Source organism: Fulmarus glacialis, unplaced genomic scaffold (assembly GCF_000690835.1).
Source record: "Fulmarus glacialis isolate BGI_N327 unplaced genomic scaffold, ASM69083v1 scaffold5909, whole genome shotgun sequence".
NCBI classification, from domain to species: domain Eukaryota; kingdom Metazoa; phylum Chordata; class Aves; order Procellariiformes; family Procellariidae; genus Fulmarus; species Fulmarus glacialis.
In genome coordinates, this window is record NW_009235109.1 from 20,576 (window position 1) to 42,948 (window position 22,373).

The 22,373-nt window shown below is 39.8% G+C and overlaps 1 protein-coding gene across 1 annotated transcript in view; it reads right to left on the reverse strand.

The window, feature by feature from the left end:
• The window catches only part of RNF38 (ring finger protein 38), a 42,742-nt gene that overhangs the window by 16,050 nt on the left and 4,319 nt on the right, over positions 1–22,373 (reverse strand). Inside the window, exons 2-4 of the mRNA XM_009585880.1 lie at positions 11,012–11,205; positions 5,826–6,039; positions 3,329–3,496 (exon numbers count right to left, since the gene is read on the reverse strand). Of these exons, the coding sequence (XP_009584175.1) occupies positions 3,329–3,496; positions 5,826–6,039; positions 11,012–11,118 (489 nt within the window). The 5' untranslated portion in view covers positions 11,119–11,205. The remainder of the gene's footprint in view (positions 1–3,328; positions 3,497–5,825; positions 6,040–11,011; positions 11,206–22,373) is intronic.

The following is a 22,373-nucleotide window of genomic DNA, read 5'->3' on the forward strand; positions in this document are numbered from 1 at the left end:
AGAAGTGTTCAGTTTTACTTCCAACTCTAGATATGGAGAAGCAAGAAAACCTGCATTGTCGTCTTCTTGCTTTTTGATCCATCATCAGAATGTCAGGATTTTCTGTTACATTTTTGACAATTAAAAGACGAGTTAATAACATAGTTGTTATCAAACCTTACAAAGAAAGAGGACCCAGTTCTGATTTCTCACTTTTTTTCTTTTTAGTTGTGTCACACAAAGTATGTTGTCCATACTGACTATAATGGCATAAAATGGTAAAAAGATCTAGATCAAAATCACATTAGAGTAGTGGAGGTGGAACTATCACCTCAGTTTACTCGGGTCATGACCAAATATAAATCTTTACATGCACTGAAACAGTAGCAAATTAATTTGATATGATTACTGTTTTTTCTTAAATGCTGACTATTCTTCACCCTCAGCTACTACATCATTTTTCTAAAAAAGAAATACAACAGGCAAGTGTCTCTATTGTTAAAATACATTTTTAATTGTATTTTACTAAATTGAAAACTGTTCTCTGAAATAGTTGAAGATAAATTTGCAGGTAGAACATCACATAGTGTTCTTTAAAACAGAAGGTACTTTGGGGAACGTACCAAAATAGGTTTCATCCCATGATTCTGTATGGTAAAGATTACCATAATTCCAATGCATGTTTGGAATGATCTGTGCTATGCCCATGGCACTTTTTAAGTTACAGTAAATGAGGCTGCATTATCCTTCACATGGAAAGAAATGAAAACTACCTGTTTATTCATTCAGGCTTTTGGAAAACTTCTGCTTTGAACATATCCAAGAAGTTTTAAAATTGATGAAGGTATTTCATAAATGACATATGTTTATTTTATAGTTACATATGCAGTGAGAGAGACAAAGATTGTGAAAGTTACAAAAGGATACTGGGAAGTTCACAGATGAAGCTGGTGAGCAAGCTGACATGCTGGAGGGCAGGGCTACCTTTCAAATGTACTTTTATAGGCTGAAGAAATTTATAGGCTGACAGGAACCATGTGAAGTTCAAAGGCAAATGTAAAGTCTGGCACTGGGAGAGAACAATAACTCCATGGAGCAAGACATTTTGAGACTGACTGGCTGGTGAGCAGATCTGCAGAAAAAAAAGTTGGGTTCTGGTGGACATGTCAAAGAGGAGTACAGAAGAGCCTCAGTGTACTCCTGCAGTCAAAAAGGCTTACTGCATGCTGGGCTGCATTACTAAGAGCGTAACTAGTGGATCCAGTGAAGTGATTCTGCCCCTCTATTTGGAACTTGTGAAACTACATTTCAAGTTTTGGCTACCCCAGTGCCAAAGACAGACACCGATATACTGAAATGAGTCCACTGAAAGACAACATGATGACCAGGAGCCTGGAGCACACTGCATAAAAGAAGAGGCTGCAGAACTAGATTTGTTCTGCCTTAAAAAGAGAAAAATAAGCAAAGACCTTACCACTGACTTCAGCTACTTCATGAGATAGGCAGAACCTGACTCTTCCTTGAGGCACAAAGTGAAAGGACAGGGACCCATGGGACCAAGTTGCAGCAAAGAAAATTAAATCAGGTATACAGAAGAAATTCTTCACCACAAGGAGAGTCAAACACTGGAGTGGAGGCTTAGAGGGGCTGTGAAATCTTGGAAACTGGTACTGCTCTTAGCAGGTGATCACCAGATGACTTCTAGAGCCCCCTCCTAACTTACATTATTCCTCAATTCTGTGACATAATAGAAGAAAGCATAAAGTCTGCCTACTGACGTTACATAAACTCAACCTTAAGTCTTTATATTCATTTGTACTGCATCCATTCTCTCAAAACACTCGATTAACTGTTGTACATTCAGTCCAAACAACCTGGTTAGAGCTTTACTCCTGTATATATTTAAAGGACAGTTGCATTGTTAAATTAAAAAACATTTTATGAATTGCACAGTTAATATATCTGTTCAAAGCAGAGCTATATAGATATATATAGATTATTAGTATCTGTCGTTTGCATTTCCCTAAGCCCCAATAGTTTTAGCTTCTTCTCTGTTGTTGTTTCTTAGCACATGTTGCTTTCTTGCCTTGCTGAACTTACTATGCAAGTACTGTTCCTACCTCTGGGTACCCAGTCTGAGATTGCTTTACTCCACCTAACACCACCACTAAATAGAAGAAAAAAGTCGTTTCTCAACCCGCTGCAGGGATACACACTGACTTACGTAACACATTTTCACCAATTTGAAAGGTAAGGGTAAATATTGCCCACAAATATTCCAGACCGGCCAGCAGTATGCTGCAGACCTTGTTGTCTCTCATGGGGATAAATGGCACCTAGACAAGATGAATGCAGATTACCCTCACTACGCAACAAGCAGCTTAAAGAAATAGATGGTCACATCAAGGATTTTGTTTCAGTGTCACAGGCCACAGAATGTGCAACAGGAGAAGTTAAGTTACACACTGCTGGCAAACACACAGCTGGCAGAGATCCATGTTTATACCAACATTATAAACGGTTACTGGACACTATATATAGTTTTTATGTATGATATTACAGATTTATACTAGAAAAAGGAGGGGAAAAAACCCCTGTGACTCTTCCAGCAGGTTCTGCAACCTTCATCCGTACAGCTGAAACTTCTTGGGATACGATTCTTCAGCTCTAGAGCCTGTTAGCACTTAATCATGAAATTTCCACAGAATGGTAGAATCAGAATGCTATGACCTGGAAAGTGGTATCTCTGAGCTGATACATAAAAATTTCTGAGAAAACAGTTCAGATTTTTTCAAATTTAAAGCTGGCAAATTAGTCAGTCAAGACACTTTATTTTACCCCCAGAAAGGCACAGAGAGACATAATTATTAAAGAATATTTTGATTCAGCCCTTCTCAGCTTTTAGTGATCTTTCATTACCTTATTACTTCCCAGAAGAAAACTGGAATATCAGACCTTTTGTACATAACCGATCCCTGAACAAGGTCTCTACTAAGTAAGATTTCTTTCTAGGTGAGCTGCCTAATAAAAGCCTTAGAAACCTTCCTCTCACTATCTGAAAGTATGTAGAATAGCTGCTGCTAAGAAGTCAGTTCATAAACCAGCATTTAATTTGAGTTAAAAACCATCAGGACTCTATACTATAAACAGTTATACTCTATAAAGACAGTAGGTAAGTACCATATGCTTACCAGTTCTAAGGCCTACACTGCTATGTCACTGCAATTTACCACACGGAAAAAAAAAATGGCTATTTCCAACACAATTAAAGTCACACAGACACTGAAGCTCCAAGGTGCCATTCCTATGTCTAAGATTTAAGCCGATGTAATTACAAAGACCCACTTACTGGTGGAGGCACACTGCAAACTGGAAGGTGCTGCCCACTGAAAACCACTGAGCACCCTGGGACCTGCTGTGTACTGCAGGATGGGATGTGCTGGCCTGTGCAAAGTGGTATCCCATGCGGAGCCACCGTTGTCACTGTGTATGAGACAGGAACGGTGCCCTGATGGATCTGCAGCAAAAAGAAAAAAAATTAGTAACTTACTGTAAACTCCTAACAGTGTTGTACAGCACGATAAGCAGGATAACAAGCTTTTACCTACATATCAGAAAAAAAAAAAATACTCACAATGAAGGTGTAAAAGGAGGCACATGCTTGTAACTCCTGTTCATTAAAATACTCTTCTCAATGGAATAATACTTATTGATCAGCAGTTTCTGGGCAAGGTCAAGAGGGATCTCTCAGCTTAAAAACGTTAAAACTTCCAAGGCACTTTAGAGTCACTCAGAAGCATCTCAGGCTCCATTAAGCCTGCCCCCACCCCCATTCTAAGTTTAGTCCTTACAAAATAAGGCGGCAGTAACTTCCACATAAAAGCTAATCTACAAGTAGCTAAAGAATCTTCTCAACTCTGAAGGGACTGATTCAATAATCAGAGACTTGTGTCTTTGAAGAACACGAAAATTGTCTAGACTTTCTTTTTTCCAAAGGGACCAAACTGTTGATTCACTCTCAGACCAACACTCAAGCTAAGTCTCCTAACCTAAATGTAACGGAACAGCTAACTGGGAAGCTGAAAAGGAAAAGTAAACATGACTATGAGGCAGCAGACCCTAAGTATCCACATTTATATTAGGAAACAAACCCATGTAACGCTATTTTCTAGCTAGTGATATTCCCTAGAATTTAATTATCAAACTAAGATCCAAAAGTATTCTGGACCTACTTGGTTGTTTTGTGTCTTTTTGTTTGTTTGTTTTGTTTGTTTGTTTTAAATACTAAACAAGAAATCTCTGATGCTCTAATAAAACTGAAAAGGCTTAAGTGTTGGAGAGCATGGATTAATAAAAAGCAATTATATCAAGGAAGCTCTCTCTTCCTTCATGATCGGCTAAAATGGAACCTGCTTGCTTAAAATGGAACAAGCAAGAACTGCTCATTAGGAAGGTGAGAATGGGTAAAGACAGATAACCTACTGAACTGGTAGTGTACAGTCAGACACAGAGGCCAAACAGAACACAGATCACTAACAGAACTTAAAATCTCAACCTGTGTATCACTAACAACAGAAACCAGGCTCAGGAGAGACACTGAATTTGATCTGGTTCTGGCTCGGGTACAAAAGCTGGGCATACAGTGCAATGCTGGGTGTGATTCTGAAATGTTTACTGCTCAGAGTAATAATAAAAAATGACCTCTCAAAATGGTTATGTCCCTGAAGTATAAAACATCACCATGGAAGACCTCAGTGAGTCTGGAAACACTGACATCTGATCATAGATGGTGCTTGGAAGGTAGAGGCAATGGGATGGAACAACTGTTTATCCAGGTTTGTCATGATGTAACCTTGCAACACAAAGCAAGGGCATGATTTGAATTTTTGAGATGCTGCAGCAGTAAAATTGTTCATCAAAATGTAAGGTTGTGAGATGGCTAGAATGGCATTAGCTTCCACCTTTGCACTTGGTCCCAAATGCAAATACTTCCCTACTGAGAACTGCTCTGCACACATAATACAACACACCAGTAGTATGCAGGTGCACTGTATGCAAACCAGTTCTTAACAGGGATGTTAAAGTTGCATTCTATGCACATGCAGTTTGAGAAGTGGACATGCAGATAACCAGTTCTATTTCCCAGCTCATGACTATGTAGCAACTAATGCACTTCTACTGCAGCCTGCTGATTTAACAAACAATAGCAAATGTTACCTCAACAGGACAACTTCTTTTACAGGTCCTCAGTTACAGAATTCTATACCAATTGCTGTCGCAGAGAGGTATTATTTTACTTTCTGGACGAACCACATATCTCATTTTTTCATGTCATTTAAGGAGGAGCTGATTAGGCTTGGATGGCTAATTTGGTTATGCGACAATACTCTCACGAGTTCTGCTGTCATGCAAGCAACCAGCTACAGGTATTGTGATTTCTACTTCTAAATAATGTTTTAACTATTTAAAGACTCCTAAGCTAAGGAGAGGTATTTCACATGAAACAGAACACATTCTTAATTATCATATCACACCCTTATCACATTAAATTAACTTCAGAAACAAAATAACCGCATTTCAAAAGTTTGAGCCAGAGGCCTATAGAACTATGCCAATAGTCTGGACTTTCTTTTTGTTTTTTCACTGCCTGTTGCAGTGCTCCATACACTAGTAATATTCAACAGGAAAAATGCTCTGTAAGAGGGCAAATAGAATTTAGTGTTATGTGACTTTCATTGCCAACTAATTTGGGGAGGAGAGAGATCTTGACGATTTGGGGAGTGGGGGGGGAAACCCAAACAAAACACATCTTCAAGACCCTTCTGTTTGTACTCTAAAACTCTTACCTGATCATGAATGTCAACCATCACTGCATTCTGCTGTGGTGGGTGAGCAGCTGGGTGCAACATACGAGGAGATACATTCGGTGGGTGAAAGGCTCGGGGCTCTTCTATTGCTTGCTGCTGTCCATAGGAGAGATGGTGATAGTTTTCATCCTGGCTAATGGAATTATGTCTAGACAAACGATCTCTCCTTGCTCTCTGACGTCGAACGGGAGGACTGGAAATGCATTAAAAAAATTAGAGATTACATAAATTACACAAATCCTTCTTAATAACTAAAACCACAAGAGAATCACGTATCAAAAATTTTTTTACACTGGAAAATTTTACTAGAACAGGTTTATTAGATTGGAATTAAACTTCTTACTGACAAAATTGCTAAAAGCCTTAGAGATGATGCTTTTTTCAGCATAAAAGTGCTTAATAGAGCATAGCTTAATGCTGTAAAGAAAACCAGGAGAAGGACTCTTACATAAATATTAACCTGTTAAAAAAATGGCACTTGGAATGCCAAGACAAGTGCTCAAAAGTCAAGACAGCAAACTTCAAGAGATTTCCGTGCATTTATTCTAGGTAAAAATCTTTAATTACATGATCACAGATTTCCCCAGGGTCCTTGCTCCAACCAGGCCACAGAATGGTTGCTCACTTAGTGACAGCAGACAAAGCAGTAGACTCCTCTGAAGAAACAAATTAATTTTTCATCTCTCACATGTTCACTACATAACTGAGTGCCTCATAGAATTCTCTCCAGAAGATCCCAGGAAATTGTGATTGTGGTAATCTTTTTTCTTCAGAGTGGAGAATTGTTGCATAGATTGATTTAGACCAGGGCATCCACTTCTTTTGAGCAACTGATCTACAGGCGTAGGGTTTGCTTATGTATTCTTATATAATTGTGTGTACATTCTGAGCAGAGCTGCTTGAGCCGAGACTTCTGTAAATCAGAGACCAGTGGCTCAGGTTCAACACTCAGAAAATGAGTATTAAGTAACTAACTATTAGAAGTTTTGATTAGAAGTTTTTAATCATTTATTTGTAAGGGGAAAGAACTGAAAGCACAAAACCATCCCCCAGTACTTTCAATACATGCCTTCCAATCTCCACAAATACATAAATTACAGGTCCCAGAGGCAACAGCAAACTAAAGCTACGTGGGACAAAATGGATTCCCACTTATGGAACGGGCTGAAGGAACCAAACTGCAGAGAAGAGACAAGAAGGGTCTGTGACCATTAGAACATGTCCTCTCCAATAGTGCATGGAAGACAACTTAAGATTCTTCACTCTCACTATTCCCATTGCTATTACCAAGTTTATTTGATAAAAATCAAATAAACGTGAAACCTGTTGGCAAATCCCAGACATTCCTCAAGCTGAGTCCAACATTTGTGCTGCGTGAAACAGACATACTCCGGGGAAGGGGGAGCATACTACCAGCTATTCAGATACTACTGTGAGTATATGATACAATGTGTCAAGCCACTATTGTTCTGCCCTACTTCACAGGGAGGTTATGCCATTATTGCCTTCCTTAGAACTGAAACAAATGCTAATTCATAACAGGTCAGACAGAAGGCATAACGCCAGATTGTAACACAGCATTCTTAAAAGAAAACAAAACAAAACAAAGCATAGCCTTCTTTATCTTTACAAATTACCATGTCAGAACACCCAAGCTGTGTTTTCTTCTAAGCATGAGAACATAAATTTACAGTCTTACTAATGTACTTGTCTTAATTCCAGCCTCCTTTTCCAGAGTTTTTGTTGCACTCTCCATCTCTGTATTACCAGTATAATACACTTGTTACATTCTCATTAGATGAAATTGGTATATATGATTTCTAACCACAGAGCTATTAATGCAAAAGATGTTATTTTTTTTTGAATACTAAGGTTGCTTTAAAGTTGCTATTTCCTGCTATGAAACAGAAATGCTCTGAATACTTTAACATAAAACATCTGTGGAGAATTTTTGTTTGGAAAAGCTGCAAGCATAGAGGACAGTTACAAAAGACAATTCCAGTGCTCTGGAAGTAGTAGTACAGAAATTCTCTAACTGTCACCAGTACTTAGACAAAGCAGCTTCTGATAAAACTACTCTTACCCCTGTCTTTGTTAAAAGGACTGGCTTTACTTTTTTATGAACCCAGAATTATGAGAAAGCACAGCCAGCAAAAGCTAGCAAAACTTCTGGAGTGTTTTTTTGAATGAATGGAGTATCTTTCTCTGGAAAAAGCAAAACTGGATTTTTTCGTATGCAGAGTTATAAGGAGACTATATTTTTCATTCAGCAAAATTCAGAGCATCCAGATACATAGCTCTACATGCTTCCTGAATTATTGGAAATGACTTCAGAAGAATTGTCAAGACATGGATTTAAACTATTTTTTAACATTAGTAATGAACTTGTGCTTGAAGTCTTTAAAAAAATATCCACAAAAAACCTCCTCTGGTTCTACCTGCACAGTATAAACATGGTAAATGCCCAGTTAAAACAGACAGCATGGAAGTGGTGAAAAAAATGCAGGAACTCCTACCCTCAGGTAGGAACAGCCATCAAAAGGTATAACTGCAGAGTTAATATTTGCAGATCTTAGTATTTTCTAACAAGGGTGATTTCTTTGCAGTAACACATTCTTAAATCCTGTTAGTTCAGAATTACATTTAAGACAAGGAGGAAAGGAAGCACAGATGAAATGTGAGGCACAGCAATGGTACAGATCTCCCCATTTCACAATGACTGGTAAAGACAAATTGGAATGGTCTTCTCTGTTTCATACAGGCATGCATTACGCTTTTACATTCACAATTTATCTGCACTATAAATAGCTGGACAAAAATAGCATCTTTCTGCAAATTGATACCTGAAGGCTACCTTTCTAAATGCAATTTATTTGCTTACAACGATCTGAAAAAACCCACAATGAATTAGGGCACTGTTGTGCTAGGCACAGTACAAAATCCCTGATACAAAGAAATAAGGTCTAAATAATAACCCAGATAATGGAAAAAAATCCAGATAATAAAAAACCAGCACAGCCTATGCTGACCAACAGGAGTGAACTGGTAGGACAAAAAAGTTAATGCTGATGACGTTGAGTCAGAGTGATGTCCACACTACACACACTTCAGAGGTTTTGTTTGCACTTGCCCTAGTCTGTTCCCTTGAGCTGAATGACCATTTGCAACTGGAGTGCACCTTTCATCTTATCTTCATCTGAAAACCTCATTAACTCTGAGACCACTCTGCAATGGGAAGAGAGAAAACAAAGCAGGGAAAACAGGAAATTGGCTTCAAAAGCACATGCATAACCTCATCTAAAGCATTAATAACAGATGCACTCACAATGATCTTAAGGAATCAAGCTTTGATCCATGAGAGTGGTTATTAGTTCTGATACGGCTCCAGAGCATTCTAAGACTCAAAAAGACTCCTGCAAAATAAGAGACATGTATGTGTTGTTCTCCGCAATGATCCTCTTCTAGGAGAGGAGATTGGGTGCAGTACTATTCTGGAGTTGACCTAGAGCCAGCTCAAATGCAACAGCATACCCAAGCTAAAAAATGCCCTGATTCAAGTGCAGGGAAACAAAGTACTGACACTTCAAATGTCTCTGATTAGAGCAAGAGCAAGTGTTATTACCCAAAAGCAGGTGAGCTGGCCCTAGAAGGAGTAACGCTTTGTGTCCACAATGCTGCAGCCAACCTAACAACTCCTGTCAGACTGAAGATGGCTCTGCACTGAGGTGTCTCTCTATTTGCAGCATGGTTTACTTCCAAGCCACTGGCCAATACCTCGGTAACAGCTGACTGCATTTGAATGTCAGACACTTGTCCCATGCACACTCATCTCCTACACATCCCATTCTTCTCCTTCATCCCACAGTATATCTGTCTAGATTCAGCTACTTGGCATTTAGCTTGTTAAACACTCTACTTACTCTGCATGAGATGTTAATGAACATTGCAAAGAAATCTGTGTAGGCTTGCTGGACACCAAGCAAAAATGGCCAAATGCAGCATATTCTAGGCATCTCAGTTCAAACCATCTTAAGGTAAAAAACACTTTGTGGACCAAATGCCCCTGTAGAGCATCCCTGTACCAAATATACAAAAGACCTCATCTTCTGTCTTCACAATAACCACTGCAAGTTCACAATTCAACCTCCTTCTTAAGTTTGACAAGCTGTTTCGAGAGCTGTATATTGAAAATAGAATGCCACTGACTGAAAGCTTTCAGATTGATGGACTTGAAGCAAAGATAGAAAACTAGCATGTTTTAAAGTCTCTTGCTTCAAAACTACCCCTGCCTGATCATGGTTGACAAATTTGATTTGTGGAATCAGAAGAAAATCAGTTATATATTTCTTAAGTCTAGTATTTTATGTTCATGAAAAAGCACAGACACTTCAATTTTACTACAAACTAAGCCACAATATTTCTCAGAAGTGAACAGAGGGACAGTGTGTTTTAACTTGCATTAGATGACTCAGCATTTTTGAGCCAGAATGTGAGGCAATGAAGGCTTGTGTTTGGATAATTAGTTTTAACTAGAATAGTAAAGAAGTCTGTGGTTTTATGCTTTCCTGTACTATCATCCATCCAGGCACCAGTTCAACCTGGCCATCCAAATCTCTACTCTTCCATGACCATTGGAACTTCTTCCAGAATCTCTGCTTTGAGAGGGTAATGAGCCACAAGCTAAAACCAACATGAAAATCTAACTCCTACCACATGTGAATCACCCATCTCAGCAACCATTTGACACTATGTTAACCTCCTCACCCTCCCCAGCCAGTATCCCTCATCTTTATTTAGATTGTTTTTATGTACAAAAATAATTGTGACTGCAGTGAAAATTACGGTACTAGATCAGTAACTCTTAATGAGAAGGATTTTTCCTCTCATTTTTCTAAATGCTTATTGCTCCAGTGCAGAGTGAGAGAATCAGGCTCAAAATTAAAAATGTTAATGAGTTGTCTACTCACACAAATTACGGGATGATGCACCAACCTGAATTACTTTCAGTAACTTTTCAGTTATATTACTATAATAACTTACAGCTCAAAGGAAACGTTAACATACTTTCCACGTGTGATCTAGTCAGTGCTGCCTGAAATACACCTCCCTTGAGCTGAAATCAGGAAAAGTAAGAAATTGTTTCCCAGTCTACACAGTTTGCTTACCTCCTCCTGTTTCGTGCAGGTGTGTTGCATTGTTCCCCTGAGAAGTGGTGTTGGTTGGGCCGAGCCAAAGGAGGCTGCCTATTTGATGTCATCTCCCATGGTCGCATTGGCGGTGATGGGGCTGGTGATCCTGCTGTATAGTCAAAGACTGAATGGGAAAGGCGTTGTCGCTTGGGACTAGGACTGTCTTCGCTCTATGCCAGTGCAAAAAAAACCAAAAAACAAACAAACAAAAAAAAAACAAAAAAAAACAAAAACAAAACCCACCTCCAGATGAGTGAATTACAATCCATACTTCAATATTGCTTTGCAGCTATCATTAGGAGGGACTTATTGAAGACTGCACTAAAACACCATGAAATTAAACACCTGCCTATTTATTATCTTTATAACACAGATTTGTGATGGCTCCCTAACCCCTAAAATAATTACTACTAAGTTATATTTTAGCAGCATTAAAAGATAAAAATTCTAACATCCATGCAAAACCAAAACTGTATCAGAAAAGAGAATAACATGAAGAAAATAAGGCATAACCTACTTTATACCTCTCCTGCCCTAGCATTTATAGGCTACAGAGCATAAAAAGATGTGTAAGCACAGTCTTCATAACAGTGGAATCCATACTTGTCAGTAAGTGGATGTCATATAGAGCTTGCACTCTGCATCGCGTCCCTTTCCTATCAGGTCTGTATTTACATAGCTAATCAGATATTTGCTCTGTACTACAGCCTATTTTAATTCTGCTAGCTCAGCACAGAGGTGCCTTGTCCTTCTATTTCTTAGTATAATAATGGTCATTGAAAAGTACTTACACATAACCTGAAAAAAACCTAATCACCAATCTCTGGTTAAGTCTGTGTACTTCACTAAAATTCTGCAAGGACTACACAGTGCCTGGAGTTTTCAGTGCTAGTGATATGAAAGGCATTCACCTCCAAGTAATGTTCTCCCAGTTGGTTCCAAACACAAGTAAATACTTCTTCTCTTCATTGTGTGTCCATGCTATTGAATCATTAAATAGAGCTGTCATTCTTCTCAGAAGTTCCCACAGATATCTCTGAATCCAGCACCAAATGCAATAAACGTCCCTCCGCTTCACCCCACTATTCTGTTAAACTTACAACACATCACACTGTTAACAAGCATAACAACTGAAAATACAGAAAAATACAAGTTCTACTCCAGAGCTCACTGACTGTATGCATAAAAAAAGCAACACATGAACTACCACACTAGAACCATCCTTGAGTCCAAACATCACATAGATTTCTCCAACAGAACACTCCTGGTGCAAGCCAAATTGTAATGTTTTGCTGCTCTCCAGTTTGTCCACTCACCCCACCACTTCCAGTTCAGTCCACCACAGCATTATTTCAATTAACCGAAATGACACCAAATTTGCATTTACTTGCAGATGGCTGATGCAGAGAAAACTGACCTTGTCTGCAATGGCTTTGTATTCCTAAACTGACCCTCTCAGAGCCTGGTAATCCAGAGATTGTTAGAGGTCTTATTTCAGATTTACTTGTAGACTAGACTGTGGACCTATTCTGGTTATTAGCTTTACAGGGGCCTATCATTTTCTGAACACTATCAGTTGTTTCTTGGTAGGTTACCACTGACATATTTCTTGTCCTCCAGTGTTCTTTCCAGCACAAGCATGCTCTTTTTTAACACCTAAAAGTTTTGTCCAGGTGTTTAAGAGAAAAACGGTATTTTTCCTCTCTTTTGACTTACGGCCATTTTTACTCGATTTTACTTCTTTTCAGCCCCATGCTTTCAAATACTTCAACACAAATTGCAGTTCTCCCCTAATATACCTTACCTCAAGCATTCACTAGTAATGATTTAGGAACAAAAAAAGGTCAAAACCAAAAAACCAACAAAAGCATAAATATAAAGTAAATGGGGGTGTCCATTTTTAATTCTACATCTGTTAGACATAGAACTATTAGCATGGTTTCCTTAGGGAAACAGGCTGACAATGCATGTATCTGCTTGTTGCTCAATCTCTTTTGAACTCCTTAAACAACTGCACTTGAATTTTATAGCGAAAAATAGGTCAAAAGACAGGTATGAACCTGAAGGTTTATAAAAGTAGATGGCAGGCAAAGGGTGATTCTTCCAGAAGGCTGCCTGCCCTCAGGAGCTCAACAGCAAAAATCTGGACGATACCTGAGAAGTGCCTTGAGAACAAAGCTTCTGTGAAAATATGTATTTTCTTAGATTTCAGAGAACCTTGCCAAAGGACAAATCGTAAAGAAACTATGCTACATTTGTTCTGCCATTCAGAGTTGCTTATTTAAACTTGTTGTGATAGAACTAAGTCAGAGAGAAGGATGATTTGTGACCCAACTTGGAGCTTTCAGAATGGGAGAATTTTTCACATCATGATGACCAAAGTCTATTCAAAGAGAAACACAGGTAATAAAAATGCAGATTAATAAGGTATGCTAGGGTCTTGAGAGTGCAGAAGGAAAAGTCAAATGGAGGAAGAAGACACCAGGTTTAGGAAAGCTGGCAGAAAACAAAACACTGAAATTAACAAATAACCACTGCTGTCCTGCTACATTCTATACATGCCTTTGGCTGGGGATCTCCCACTGCTACTGTCCTAATTTAAATCTCGCACCTTTCCCAAGCATTAACACTAATATCCGTGCTCTGTAGAAAGCAGTTCACTTTGGAAAAACAGTTCTTTGATTATTTTTCCTTTTGTACATGGAGTGCATCACTTCAAAGACAGTGAAGATGCAAACTGTTAAGTTGTTAGCCTTCATCACTCCGAATTACTAATTCACACAGCTATTTCAAACTCCATAATAAGTGCTAATTGCCCTCTGCACTAAGCAACTGTATTTTCACTCAAAATTGTTTCCCATTAGAAAGAAAATAAAGATAAAATCATTTTTGAACTACATACAAGTATAGATTTAAAATGTAATTATATATTTTTCTGTACTGAAAAAGAAGTAACCTGAACTAAGCCAAACTTATTTGCAAACAGACATAAAAAAAAAAAAAACCCCAACACAAACCTAAACTCAAAGAAGACTTGGTGTTTTATCTTAGCTTTTATTAAGAAACCAATCCTCACGTGATGATTGTATGAAGGTAATACCAGCATGTGGGAAAGTACAAGGAGCTAATGACAGACACATACCCTGTAAAATTTAAGATTTGTTTTCATGTCATTTTCAACAAGCATGTGGAATAACTAGATATTGCCAGTATAATTTTGCAATCCACATTATTATTGGTCATTAAGTTCAATAGTTTATTTGTGGAATATGATACTTTCAGCAATGATAGTAGCTCCCCAAATCACTTTAGCTGCATCTTGCTAATATTCAAAACATTCTCTGGGATTACTGCTGCTTTTTACAGCCGTTATGCTATGTAGCTCTCTCCTGCCCAACAGGCAACAAGAATAGAATGTCTCAGCTATCAAGAACATTGTATCTTACCTTTTAAATAAGAAGGTAAAAGCACTACCTTATTTTAAATATTAATTCAACAAAAAGAGCACAATGAACACAAATATAGTTTACTTCATATTTAAAGGCAACAATATCAGGACAAAGGCATCAGATTGCTACTAGTAGAAGGAACTTACGTCAGGACACTAAAACCTACAATCTCATCCCTAAAAGACAGCATTTCACAGATATCCCCAGTACAGTTTTGCCCCATTCTCATCTGTGTACCCTATAAACTCTCATAGTGTAATGGTAACAAATGTGATTAAAGAGTATACCCATTTGTAAATCCTTTAAAGGAAACATACTACTAAAAAAATATAAAATTGTTTGTTATACTCTGTATATATTTCTTCTAGTAATTTTTTATGTTTTATCTAAATGCTGTTCCATTTCACTTGGGAAAGACTAGATATTTTCACCAAGACAACACCCTTTGAGGTGTTTCTTTTTCATTCTCCTTTTCCAGTCAAATTATAAAGATTGCACAAACACACACAGATGATCAACCATCACAGAAGGGAATTATTACCAAAACAATTGTTGCCAATATATGAAAATCACTCTCCTCTTCAACCCTCTGCATATTCTCCCTTAATGGCCCTGGGAAGTACAACTCCATACCCTCAATCTCAAATTGAGGAAATAAACTACATCTATTCTGCAGCCCATGAAGACCTTTGTTTTAAAAGTAATCAAATGCTTGAAGAGTATTTGCAAGCATAGCCTCTTCCTTAGAAGGTTTTACACAATAAATACAATCTGATGGGTATACCATATAGAAGCCTACCAGGCTGACTAGAAATCTGCAGCTGCATGTTTCCTCTTCATGAATGCACACTGAAAAGGCAAGGATTTTTCCCATGATACGAACTGGTAAACATGAAAGTTTATAAGCATTATCGAATTTAACTATAGGCATTTAATGGGCTAGTAAACTGTGCATTTTGCATATCCTACCTGCAAAGGATCTACACACGCCAGTAACAGTGATCTGATTTACATTCCAACGTTTCTAATACTCTGATTATACCTACAATAATAGTAAATTCTTGGGCTGAACAGACCACTTATGTCCAAATGCAGTGGCTTATTCATAGGCCAGAACTAAGCTAATTTAAAGCACGTTATACAGCTCTGGTCTAGTAAGTTCTGGAAGAGCTGTGCCCCATGACCCTAGAACCAAGACAAAAAAAGTCACTTATGTGACTGGATGGAGTCATCAAGGCCCAGGTAGTCTTGTAGGCATTACTGTCTTCTTCCATCTCATCCCCAGAAAGCAGCAAAGGCAGAAGTTTAACTTCGGTGTGGCGTTATAAGGTAAAGTTTACAAGCCAGTTCAGTGCAGAACTGTATTTAACTAACTTATTGCTCTTGGAAGTGCGCTGGCACTGTGCAGCGTAGTTGAGATTCTTTGTCATCAGGTGTCTCTGCACCACAGCATGTCCTGGGTAATGTGGTTTTTTCCAATGTCTAATCATTCACCTAATCTGTCATTACTCTCAACAATGAAGAAATATGAAAGATGTCATCTCTTCGCCAGTCTGTCCTTTGCAAAACTTTATGAACCCATCAACTACCTCCAACAGAAATCAGTCAATGTCTGAGAAACCATTCTTATTCTGACACCTTTTATGACAAAAAGTTACTATCTGGTAAACGGGGAAGAGAGAAGTATTATTTCCACTGAGGAAAAGGTACACAAAACTCAACTGTTACATACTGTAATAAACGCATGCTTACTGACCAATGACAAAAAATGTACATGCAATTATAAACTAATCCAGGATGGGTATTACAGACAGAGATATGGTTTTTACTGTCGTCTGCGTATCAGAGAAGTGGGAGCACAAACCAAGCTGCAAAAAACACTGGAGTCTTGTTTCCAAACATGTTTTATTTCTGCTGCAAGAACAACAGCAGTGTATTTCCACAGAATTATTGCACATTAATTCTCCTGTTTAAGTCCTCTGCATAAAACTTAGCTCACAGACTAAGAGGATTTTCTGTATTTGTCTAGAATTTCCAAGCATTTTTTAAGCTACCAAAACCCAAAACACGCTGATTGTTTTTCTACCTCTTTTTAAAAAGTAATAATAAAAAAGTAATAATAAAACCAACAGATGAAGTAAATAAACAAAATATCCCACATATGCATTTCACTGAATATGTAATATTCTACTCTTCTCAAAATCTTACCTAAAATATCACTCGGAAGCTGTTCATGCAAAATGTTTTCATGGACTGTCAGCTCAGTAATATGCTGTAACCAAGGCAATAAACTGTAACAATTATTACCTACTCAGATATTTTGACAGCCACAACCACTATAGTAACAGATTATATAAAACTTCCAGCTTTCATTACCTCAGGCCTTGAAGCATGTCACAGGCTACATAGGTACATGTAGAGTGACGTAATGGACTGGTTTTATCCATTACCTATATTAGCCCTGAGAAGAGTAAGTGTACAACGATGTCTCCACATTAAAAAGCTGTGAATAATAAAGGTGGAAATTTTTTGAGGAAGCAAGCTTCATAACAAAACCATTTATTTGGAAGATGCAAAGGAACAGATGTATAAAAACAATCTGAGGCAGACAGGCACCACCTCATGAAAAAAGATCTTTGAAAAATCAGTACTAGCACACTGGTATTCCTTCGCAGTATTAAACAAGAACTGTAGTATTCCAAGAAAGCAGAGCTTTGCTTTAGAAATCGACAAAGTTTTCCTGCATTCAGAATCAAAGCCCACAAAAGAAGCAGAAAACTGTATCAAAACATTCTCTACTATTCAGTTTTTACATTAATGGTAAGATGTAAGTAATACTTATTATTATGAACAAGGAAATAGCATTTTATCTGTCGGCTTCTGTGTGTGACTGGGGTACTTATTAGAAGACTGTTCTTATCTACCTACAATTGCATTTCATCCATCTTTAATGTGTGAAAAAGTTAGGTTTAATCTGATAGCAAATGAAGGATAACATAGGCCACAAAAACTGAAGCATTAATTACACCATCTTTCTCTACGTGCTGCTAGGCACCAAAGACAAAGTAGATTCCTTTAGAGAGAGAAATTAGTCTTAGGTCTGTTTTCCCCAGTCCTTGCCAGCAGTCTACCAGCCATTTACAAAAGCCAGCTATCTAGATCTGCAAGCAAATTTTGGTTAAAACACTTTCACCGAAGCACTGCCTAGTATGTCATTTCCAGAGCTAAGCCATCAGCCTGATTAATACCAAAAGTACCAGTCCTCTTAAACGCACTTTCAAAGAGCATTTTGTTTCCTTCCTCCCCTCCAAAAATAGTATTTCCTTCCCATGTTTGGTCCACGTATGTATTAACTGCATAAGAAATACGGTTTGATCTTTATCTGTCTTTAGCTTAACTTAAGGAAGTACTTTGGAGAAAGATACTTGTAGTTAAAAATGAGTAACAAGACTAGTTATTTATACTACTTGCTATTCCAGCGTATTGACAAGCCATCACTATGCTAACACATCTCATGATTTTTCACCATGGTGACAAAGCTCTTGATCCCCTGCATACTGGAAACTGTGGATATAAACATCAGCTGCTGAATATAAACATCAACAAAGTAATAAGAGAAGCAAATCTCCTCTTTGAAGGAAAAGAAATTTAAGGGATGTTATGTGAGGAGTGGGCACCTCCTCTGGACCCAGGAATTCCTCTTGCCCAGTCCAGTGTGCCCAGGGAGCAGGGTGGTGGTGGCATCTCCATCCAAGGCTGAGGGTCACAGCTGCTGCTTTCCTGTTTGTACGATCAACCAGTAGTAAAACTGAGTATGTATCTGAGAGACATAGCACACAGGGCACTGACACGGCCACTCGCACGCACTGCCGCAGACAAGGCGCTGCCTTCAACAGTACCAACATACGGGACTCGCATAAACACAAGGACAGACAGCCAAGTCCCCTCCTCCTTGTGGGCTGGCAGAGACAGAAGGTCACTAGTGCAGCAGATACACGACACTCTCCAGTTTCAAAAGCACATGCACCTTCGTGAATATCCCAAGTACCATCATGGCCCCTCTGCCCACCCGGCACCCCTGCCCCAATCCCAGGCCCCCTTACCTGCCCCACGGGTCCCTGACTCGCTGGCTGGTCCAGCTTGGTGCTCACTGCAGACCCACAGCACTCACACGCTTGTCCCACAGGCACACCGCGCTTGCATGTCCCCCAAAATACCAGCATGAACACTTGGCCTGCCTGACACCCCAGTCTGGTCCCAACGTCCCCCTGTCGCCAACTGGTCCAGCTTGAAGATGGCCAGCAAACACAAACACCCCCCACCCCTGCCACACACAACAGGTTTGGAGAAGACACAGACACCCACTCCCCTCCAGCAGCTGGCACCAGGCACACAGGCTGTGACCTGCCATCCCCCTCCTGCCACTGACGCAGAGATCCTCACTCACTCTGGTCCCCCTAATAGCTGGCTTTGGGGACACACGCCATCCAGGGGCTGGCAGCTGAGACACTCACCCACCCCAGTAGTTGGTACTTCGACCCCACTTGCTCTAGTAACTGACTTAGGCCAGCGGTGCCCACATCCCTGGTCTGACTCCAGTAGCTGGCACCCACTCCACTCACACCAGTCCCCCCCAGTAGCTGGCACTATGGATATAAAATCTGTAGGGAACCAACAGGATAATGCAGAGAGCTACAGCCCCTCCAACTCCTGACACTGAGACCCCCCACTCGCTCCCATTGCTAGCACCACAGAGGTGGTGGTGCCTACACCTCCAGTGAGACTCCAGTTGCTGGCCTAGTCTCCACTCAAGCTGGTCTCGCTTAGTCCCTGCAGCACTCACACACATGGAATAGAGAGTGAGATTACACAGAGCGAGAGTTAAGAAAAGATCTAATAAAATAGGACAGATTGCAGTGATCAGGCACAGGGCTCAGCCAGACAAGTGTAAAGACTGGCCAGTTTACATGATTGGCCCCTTTTCTGTCTGGCCCCATTTTGTCTCTCGCCCACTCCCTTCCCTTTCCCCTTCCTCAGCTGGCATAGTCCCACTGACCCCCTCCAACATCCTGGACCCTCAGGCTTGCGGCCTTATCAGTCACAGTCTTTATCAGCATGCAGTTTCCTGATAGCCCCTCAGTTAGTGTGACTGATGAGGTTTATTTCTTGTCTTTGTCTCCATTAAGTTTGTCTGGCAGGTTTGTGTCTCTGTATATTTTGTTTAAGATTTCCCCCTTTTCCTTATAATCCCACGTGACAAGGTCTTCGATCAAATAATACCACTGAAATAAACATTCCCACATTTCACATATCCTCATAAAGTGACTGACCAGGTTTAGTCCTTGCTACTGCCTCCCTTCTTGTTGGTCAGGTTTGTGTCTCAGAATGCTCCTATTAATTCACCCTTTTCTTATTATCCCCTTTTGGCACTGAAAGAGTCCTTGACCAGACATACTTACACGAGCTGATGCTCTCTCCTTCCACATACCTTTACAACACAACCCAAATCACACAACTCTTCCACTAATGGTACACAGAAGAATTATAAGGATACTGTCACATACTACAGTCCAGGAAGAGTGAGATGAAGACTACCTCTGAAAACAGTAAAAACTAAGGAGAATATGGAAAAAAAAACCCAGCCCCTCACCCCTTGCCCTAAACAAGAATATTTAACAAAAATGAAAAGGGTGGGTGTAGGGTGCAAGACTTTGTTATGGTAAACCAGGACAGTTTGCCGCCCCCATCTGAGTATGTAGAGTCCCGAGCACATCTTATCTTGTTACAGTAACCTGGGATAGTTCGCTTCCCCCTGCACCTACTTTTGCACAGACGCCAACGACGGCAGCCAGCTGAGATCTCAGAATTCGGACAACAGCACCTGCATTATGTAAGCAAGTTTGCTAATGAGCAAAACAGGACATCGTATATGTATGATATCTTAATCAGCACAAGTGTAATTATCCATCCCTGCGGTGCCTTCCCTTGAGCTTCACTCCCGAGCAGGGCTCCACGGGGTCAGGTGCCCATTTGATTAGCATTGGTGTCCCACGGCTCCCACTGTGGTAACGCTACGCTTTCATTAAAGCCAAAGCTTTCACTTGCCGGGTGTTGTGCCTCATCCCTGAGGGATCCGCACCTACATTTAGCTCGTTACAGTGGGAAAAAAGAAACAAGAGGAAAAAAGTGTGATCATACTAACTTGTAAGCTGACAGATGAAAAGCTCTTGGGATTTATACGTAAAGTTTGACGTTTCCTTTTATCTTAAAATTCTAGCTCTAAATAAATCTAGAAAGGAGCTACTAAAAAGAAGCAAATATGTGCATGTCCTGGTTTCGGCTGGGTTAGAGTTAATTTTCTTCCCAGTAGCTGGTATAGTGCTGTGTTTTGGATTTAGTAGGAGAATAATGTTGATAACACACTGCTGTTTTAGCTGTTGCTAAGTAATGTTTACACTACTAAGTCAAGGACTTTTCAGCTTCCCATGCTCTGCCAGGTGCACAAGAAGCTGGGAGGGAGTATAGCCAAGACAGCTGACCCAAACTGGCCAACAGGGTATTCCATACCATATGACGTCATGCTCAGTATATAAGCTCAGGGGAGTTGGCCACGGAGCAGTGACCGCTGCTTGGGCACTGGCTGGGCATCAGTCGGTGGGTGGTGAGCAACTGCATTGTGCATCACTTATTTTGTATTTTTCCCTTCCTGTTCTGTTCTATTAAACTGTCTTTATCTCAATCCATGAATTTTACTTTTTTTCAATTCTCTATCCCATCCCACTGGGGAGGGGGGGAGTGAGCGAGCAGCTGTGTGGTATTTGGCTGCCTGCCGGGTTAAACCGCAACAGTGCAATAAATTAAGAGCCCTGTACCACAAGTGGCAAAAAAGTTACAGACTTTATGGAAAGATGGACTATTTCCAAACCTAACTCTGTGCTTTTTTCAAGACAAAATAAACAAAGATTATCCAGTTGGACACAGGGCTGCATGACAAAGGACTTGTCTATGTATAAAGATTTGCCAGCAGAATCATACTGCGATGACACACAGCTTTAACTGGCAAAAGCTCTTTAGAGAAACTTTACCTGACAGAATAAACATCAGCAATAAGAATCTTTTGCCAGTATAATTGGGTTTGCCTAAAGAATTTTGCTGGCTTAGTTGCATTGGTTAGTGTAGTGATCTTTTTCATTCTGCCAACTGTATGGCAGTTCAGCTAGAGCACAAAACACTGCTTGCTCAACTTCTGCAGTGTTAAGCAGAATTCAGATCCTGCTTCAACCCACCACCATTCACATCACCATTTTACCTGTTCTCATGCATAAGAGAGCGTCTGGAACAGACACCATGACTTCTCTGGTAAAAACTGGAAAATTTTATGGCTGTTGATAATAAGCACAATCTGGTACACAAAGTGGTAAAGTGGAGGTGAAGTGGGTACATGGTGAGAAAATAAAAATTCCAGTATTGCTGTCCACACCCAGCATCCTCCAGGCACCAAAGAATGTAAACATTCAAGACAACTGCTTCAAACAATGCATCAGATCTTTTCTAAGTCCCATTCAGATTTTACTGAAAAACATCACTACTGTTAATATTCAGAGCCATTTCTTCCTAGCCAAGCTTTGATTTCATAGTTGTGACCAAGAGACAAATTGGAAACGTGGCTGGCTGGGCACCTACAAGACAACTTTCTGATGAAGGAACACTAAGGTAATCTGAATTTGGTCTAATGAAAAATTGGCAAAGAAATACAGCCCTTCCCAAAACTGAAAGCTGGCTCAAACAAATCAGATGGCTGAAAGGTAGGCCAAAATGAGCCAATTCTTGGGGTAGGTCCAAAAGTCCTAAGGGATAGCACCTGGAGTCCTGTGTCCAGTTCTGGGCTC